The sequence below is a fragment of the Mesoplodon densirostris genome, chromosome 6, assembly GCF_025265405.1.
Source record: "Mesoplodon densirostris isolate mMesDen1 chromosome 6, mMesDen1 primary haplotype, whole genome shotgun sequence".
In the NCBI taxonomy this organism is placed as follows: domain Eukaryota; kingdom Metazoa; phylum Chordata; class Mammalia; order Artiodactyla; family Ziphiidae; genus Mesoplodon; species Mesoplodon densirostris.
The window spans coordinates 109,015,192-109,022,135 of NC_082666.1; the positions used below are offsets into that span (position 1 = coordinate 109,015,192).

Sequence of the window (6,944 nt, forward strand, 5' to 3'; positions counted from 1 at the left end):
CCCATCATATGAGGATACAGAGAGAAGGCTCCAGCTGTGAACCAGGAAGAGAGCTCTCACTACGGTGTGGCCATACTGGTGACTTGATCTTGGGCTTCCCAGCCTCCAGAACTGTGAGAATAAATGTCTGTTGTCTTTAATCTACCCAGTCTATGGTATATTGTTATAGCAGCCCTAATGGACTAAGACCACATATTTCAAAATTTATCTGGAGCGTGGGGACTGTCTTATCATTGCAAACTAAGAAGCTGGGTTGAGACAACATATGAAAGATTTTTTTTTAAGTAGAAAATTATGGATTATTGGATTTGAAAGTACTAGATTGGTTAAGGAACATGAGTACGTGTGTGTGTGCGTGTTTGCAGCGTGTCCCAAAAGTTTTTGTGCAGTTTAAATATTTACTAACTCCAGAATTATAAACACTACAAACTTACAAAAACATCATTTGAAGGTTTAACTGTTACCAGATGCAAGTCTGTGTGCCTGATGCACAGTGAGGCTAAATACGGAAACATCAGAGTTTGAAGCAGAGAAAGGTTTACACAGTGCCATGCAAGAAGACATGTGGCTCATGCCCAGGAAAAACCCCAAACTCCCTGAAGGCTTTCAGCAAAGCCTTTTTAAAGGCAAGGTGAGGGAGGGGCATGACTAATTGTTGCAAATATCTTGGTGTTGGATCCTTTGTTCTAGAGGCTGGCCAGATGGGTCAGATCCTGGTCAGGTCATGTGTTCCTGTAAACCTCCAAGAAAACAATTATTATTCTCTGTTCTGCAACTTTTTATCTCCATGAATGGGCTCTTAAAAGTCAGAGCCTTAGAAATAGTCTATCCTGTATATTTCAGGCTCTAGGCAACATTGTTTTACAAAAAGTGCAGAGCCAGCCTGGATCACAGGGATGGACAGAGTTAGCTCAGGCAACAAAGCATAAAGATTAAAGTAAAAACGATCTCATGTGGAGGCAGATTTGTTCTTCCCTATTACATAACTATTTATACTTCTTTCATACTTATGAATTTTGAAAAATAAATTATTTTAATTTTTGTGTGTAGTTCCCTCTGATAGAAAATGAGGCAAAACATACACTATTCAAAATTCACAAAACTAAATAAGTGTAAAAGAAATTCACGTTCTATCCCTGGGTTTACACAAGACACAAACATGATGTGGGAAAGTTGGAGCTGAGGACAAAGGAAATCCTGAGTAAAAATGTCTGTGAAACAGCCAGTCTTCCAGGGTCAGCTTAAGATGTTCAAGAGTTATCAAGTTGGTGGGCCTCAAGTAAAGGTCTCTAATGGATGAAGGAACCAGGTTCCAGATGGAATGAAGAGAAAATTGGCTAAGGTCTCTCTGACAGGATGAGAGTAGTTGGAAGGAGGGATCTGGAAGCCCCAGGAGGGTGCAGGTGTCTGTGGGTGTGGATGGGAAGGAGGGGCAGTGATTCAGCCTATTTCTCTTATTGCCCCTCCCCCCACACTCAGGAGCCCTTTGTGACAAGGCCACAGCTCTGTGATGCAGGCCTGGGGTTCTGCCATCAAGTGAACTCCCAGTGCTCTGTTGCCTGAGGGCAGCAATGCAGTTCAGAAGATGGAGAATCTCTTTTCTTTGAAAGACATTGTTGCGATCTGGCTGAGATCCAGCCCAACTTCCTGGGTGATTGATATCATCCTTGGGTTCCTGTGTGGACTGGGGCTCTTCCTAATGTTACTCCACTGCTTCCAGAGTAATCTATTCTTAGCACCACCTAGGAAACATAGAAACATCGGGAAGGTAAGAAACCTTTGGCTTAATCCCAGCAGAGATTCTCTCTTTTTTTCTTATTCTTATTTCCACTTTTCTAAACCACGTAGAGAGACTCCTGAGATGGGAACTCTCAGAAAAGTATAGAACATCATCCTTCTAGGGAAAAGCCAGGCCAGAGAGGGGTTAGAGTGGGCATGAGGATTTCTAGCCTAAGATCTTAGACCAGGAGTTCAGGTATGGTAGAGGGCTCCAGGGCAAGTCCCAAATGCAGTGACTAATGGTTAAGGACTGGATTACGAAGAGTTCAATCTCTGCAGGAAGGCTGACCCCTGAGCCCTGGTTCACCAGCCACCTTCCCACAGCGGGTGTCTCAAGTGAGACCTTCCTCTGTGTTGGGGCTGAGCCCCTGAGAGCCTGAGAGAAGAGGCTGGAGTGGAGGTCTGGCCTTGGGAAGCAGAATCCTATCTGACAAAGCTCACGTGGGCATTTAGGTCTGAGAATGTGTGTGTTTCTTGATCAGAGGAACAGTGACAGAAGAAATCTATGGTGATTAAAACTTAAAAAATCCTTCTTGGGCTTCCCTCGTAGTGCAGTGGTTGAGAGTCCCCCTGCCAATGCAGGGGACGCAGGTTCGTGCCCCGGTCCGGGATGATCCCACGTGCCACGGAGTGGCAGGGCCTGTGAGCCATGGCCGCTGGGCCTGTGCGTCCAGAGCCTGTGCTCTGCAACGGGAGAGGCCACAACAGTGAGAGGCCCGCATACCCCCCCCCAAAAAAAAAATTCTTTGCACTCTTCCAAGAAGAAAAACTGAAAATATTGTTATCCACTTTAAAGATAAGTAAAAGGGGAAAAAACCCCACAGAGTTTTAGTTAAATGTAGAAAGTCATGTTGTTCATGAACACAGCTTGCCTAGATAGAGGACAGTGAGAGTTGGGTGTTAGCCCCTCACTTTTTCTTATCTCTCAGCATCAAGTAAAGCTGAAGGGGAGGAGCAGGTGTAGGAAGAAAAGTAGATCTTTGAAAGGTAAGCCTTTGCCATTCAGCCCTGCGCGACCCGAGAGTTAGCTTCCATCTCTCCTAATCCTGAGGGCCCAGCTTCACGGTCTCTGAGGATGCCAGGGGCAGAGCTTATTCCTCAGGAAACAGAGCCTGAGCCTAATTAACAGAGCCTAATGAACGTGGAAGCACTTTGCAAAGGACAAACCCTTTTCAAGTGAGACTTACCATCACTGTCAGGGACATGTGGCCTTGGACACTGATACTTGGGCTCCAGAGTCTAATCCTCCAAAGATTTCCCTTAAAGGGCCATTGCACTCAGCCTCCTGAAAGACTCTTAGGCCTCTGCCTTCACCACCATGACCCAGTCTCCTGATTTCCAGCTTGCAGAGATTGCCTGGAAGAACTGGAGGGGACTCACGACCTGGTTTCACTTCTGCAAAGGTAAAGAACCTTTCCCCTTCTCTCCTGGGTCGTCCTTCCTCCCAGAGCCTATAATGTGACCCCAGCCCTGGGAGGGGGAGCCATGGGAGGGTGTGGCTAAGGCCCTAGGGTGAGGGAGAGCAGGAGCATTATGAAGTCAGTGTGGGGGCAGAGGAGGGTTCTTGGGCTGCAGGTGCCCACCCCTGCCTGTCCTGTCCGGCCATCCTGGCCCCATCTGCTCTCCTACAGCTGCCTGGAGAGGCTTCCTGGCAAGGGCAACTTTCATCAGCTCTCATGTCAAGACCCTCCTGGTGAGACGTGCAAAGCCGTGCCTGCTGGAGCCTGTGGAAGCTACTGCTTGAAGGGTTGGGAACCCTGCATGAACACCTCCTGTAGGGTTTCCTTCCTTGATCCAGACACTCGAGAGGTGCTGGAAGCACATATTAAAAGGTTTTGGGTAAAGCACAGGTGGACCCTACCCCTCAAGGTCCTCAAGCCCATAAATCTCTTTAAGTCGAAAAAGTGCCAACCCTCCACCGTTCTGCAGTTTGCCACTTCCCCTTCAGCCACCTGTGTGTCTGGGTCCCACTCAACAGTCAAGTTTGCTGAGTTCCTGGAGAAACCTCCTCGGGCTCATTCAGGAGATAAGGTGATAAGAGAAGAGTCAGTTCCTACCCTGAAGAGGCCTCTCCTTGTCCCCTCAACTGTGTGTAAGGAAATCCAGAGTACCCTGGGAGCGGTTCCATCTATTGACTACCATGGGCCCTCAAAGGCTTCTCTGACTGGACAGGAGGGCAGGCCACCTTCTCAGTCCCTCACACTCAGCCTTGTGGGCAGAACCTGGAAGAGTGAGAGTGTGGAATGGGTCAAGAGGGACAGCCTAGAGCCAGGTCCAATTTCAGCAACGGTCAGGAATGAGCCAAGAGAGGAGAGTGGTGGTCAGGCCTCACGAGACCCCTGCCATAGGGTAACAGTGATGGAGGTGAACTTAGGATCCCAATCTTTGAGAGGTGAAGAGGCCAGGGAGGCTGTGGAGGCCAAGGAGTCTCCTGCTCTTCAACCACAGTCTAGTGTTATCTTGGAAACCAAAGTGTTGACAAAATCCCAAACCACAAATGTACATATGACGAGTTTAGAGGCGCCAGGGGCCAGTAGAAGTTTTCTACTACCTAGACTGTCTGTTTTCCAACATCCAGGTGAGCCATGCCTTAACATGGAGGTTGCTAGTGAGTTTAACTCCAAAGTAAAGGTACAGTCAGACAACCAGCTTCAGGACTTTCCCAAACACAGGTTCCTTGCTGCAGACAACTTGGCTTCTCAGGTGCCTCAGTGCCATCCCCAGAGAGTCCCCACCAGAGACAGGTTACCTTCCCAGGGGCCAAGTGGCCTTGTGGAAGCCCAAAGGAGCCACCTAGGGCAGCAGGAGCCCAAAACTTCAAAACTCCAAGACTCATGGAAGAGCCAGAGCAAGATGATTGCCCCTACTTACAAAAGAGAGGACTGTAGGAGGCATAAACCAGGAGAGCATGAAGAAAGGTTTAAAGAATTAGGGACCTCTCAAGCTGGAAGTATGAGCCGCCCTGCCCAGGTCAGGGGAATAACAGACTCTCTTGGGAGCAGATGTCTCCAGCTCATGCCAGAGAAGAAACATAGCCCTCCAGAAAGCCTCTTCAGAAAAAGGATGAGGCTATTTTTAAAGTGGATTTTCCCCAAGAAAAAAGTCAATGGTCGAGATGCTCTGCAAAAAAAAAAGCCCATATCAGCCACTGCCCAGAGTCACGGATCCGTCAAAAGCAGATCAACCTTGAAGAGTGAGACTGCTGAGGGTCGGGCAGGCATGACAGCTGTTGGACAGATCGTAGAAGAAAACAGAGCAGTTCACCATGGACTTCATGCCACAAAGTTAAACGAACACAGACTGGAGTTCCAAGTCCCAGTATGTGGGGGTTTCGGCTGCCATAGGCTTACCCCCTACCCAGAGCAAGGGAGAATGATGGGTTCTACAGCCTGCAGTCATGAAGCCACCTCCAAGGGCCAGAGTTGTCCTATCAGGGAAAGGGAAGTCAGACACCAACCTAGTTTGAAAAGTGTAAGGTTCGACGATGAGCAGCTGGGCCTAAGGTGCCTCCCATCCTTGCCCCCCAAGAAGAGTTTGTTTCCAGTTAGTACCTGCCAGTATGGGCCAAGGATTCCAGGTGCCCCAGCCCGCCATCAACACTACTGTCCAAGGCATTGTCATCTTTGGGGAGGTGTCTTGCCTGGTCGACAGTAAAATCCTTCTTTAGTCTTCCCTTTAGTAGGAAAACATGTCTCCAAGTAAAAATTCAGTCCATGTAGAGAAAATGATTTTCTCATTAGCACATCCAAGATATTTAATGTTCCCCAATACATATATATATATATATACATATATTTTTTCTAATAAAAGCAGAGTGTAATGGCTGCTGTCTGTGCTGTGCACTTTGTCTTCTAGAAGGGAGGGGCATGGAGGGAGGTGGACAGTAGCATCACAAGCTTGCTCCTTGTCTCGTGTCCCTTCATTGCACCTTATGATACTGTCATTACACAAACCAAAATTACTCTAACAATGAGATGGGAAAAACCTATGAAGCCCACACCCAAGGATCTGGTTCAACCAGTCTTTCTCCTTCTTCTATGCTACTTTGAACTTTATGCAACTGTAGTGGATAGGTTTACACGATAGGGCCGGACATTGCAATTCAGGCTCCAGGAAGTGTCAGAGCCAAGTGGATGGAAGTTTGGGGGGAATAGAGTATGGGCTCTGAGTTCAGAAACAGGAGAAATCTTGCCCCTGGATCTCTTGGTAGGTAATATCCAACATCTGCTCTTAAGAGTTCCTTCTCTCTCTGATGAAGTCTGGGATTGAGATATGCCCTATGAACCCCTTTTAGCTTAGGCATAATAAAATGTACAGCATCACCCTCCCCCACCTCTGTTTTTCCTAGACTTTAGAGCAGCAGCAAGGATGGCATTTCCAGCTCTGTGTGTGTAGGTGGGGGGAGTATCAGGGAGGCTGCTGAGGGCTGTGTTGAGTGCAGTCCCATATAAATGAATGGCTATGTTCATGGGTCACCTACCTTCCACTCTATGTTAACCCCAGAGAAGGAGTTTTGGATGAATGGAATAGGGGTGTGACTGTGGGTAGTAACTATCTGATGGTCAAACACTGTGAACTTAGGGTGGGACGTAGGTGTAGAAAAATCCCTGGATCGAAGGAAGGAGGCAAAGTGGTACCAGATTCCCATAAATGTGCAGTTCTGAAAGAGCAGCCCCCTGACATACAACCACCATCTAAAGGCCTAAAGGGGAGGAAAAGTTAAGGGTCCAGTAGCTCATCATGACCCCACCCCAGGGTCTCTACCCTATTCCAACTCTAAGATCACAGACCTAGAGAAACCACCTTTAGGTCAAAACAGAAGGTCAAATTTATAGAAGTAAAGCAAATCAGGGAAGGTTAATCTCTTAATACTCTATTTAATAAGCTTACACATCATCACCTCTTGACTTTTAGGAAGGATAACTTAACAATAGGTGTAAAAGCCAGGACTAGGGAACTTGGGATGTGACTCCTAGTCTGGTGACCTTCACATAAACACATGGCCCAAGGACTGCTCCAGGGGAGAGGTGGGGACTGGCCTGTGATTGTGTAGTAAGCCTTGCCCGTCTCCCAGTCCTTGATCACCCCAGAGCCTGGCAGGTGAAGAAGCAATCAGACAGGATTTGTGGTGGTGTGGAGGTGACCTGGCAAAGTGGATGGGGCAG

General features: G+C 47.8%; 1 protein-coding gene across 1 annotated transcript; it reads left to right on the top strand.

Annotated features, from left to right (window-relative positions):
* The first annotated feature begins 3,312 nt into the window (after positions 1–3,312).
* Positions 3,313–5,540, top strand: LOC132491676 (spermatogenesis-associated protein 31A6-like). The gene has a single exon (XM_060100510.1). The coding sequence runs from the start codon at positions 3,313–3,315 to the stop codon at positions 5,431–5,433; it is 2,121 nt and encodes a 706-aa protein (XP_059956493.1). The 3' UTR covers positions 5,434–5,540.
* The last annotated feature ends 1,404 nt before the right edge of the window (positions 5,541–6,944 follow it).

Excerpts from the sequence above, each read along its gene's own strand:
- LOC132491676 (XM_060100510.1), top strand. The coding sequence starts at position 3,313 with ATGAAGTCAGTGTGGGGGCAGAGGAGGGTTCTTGGGCTGCAGGTGCCC.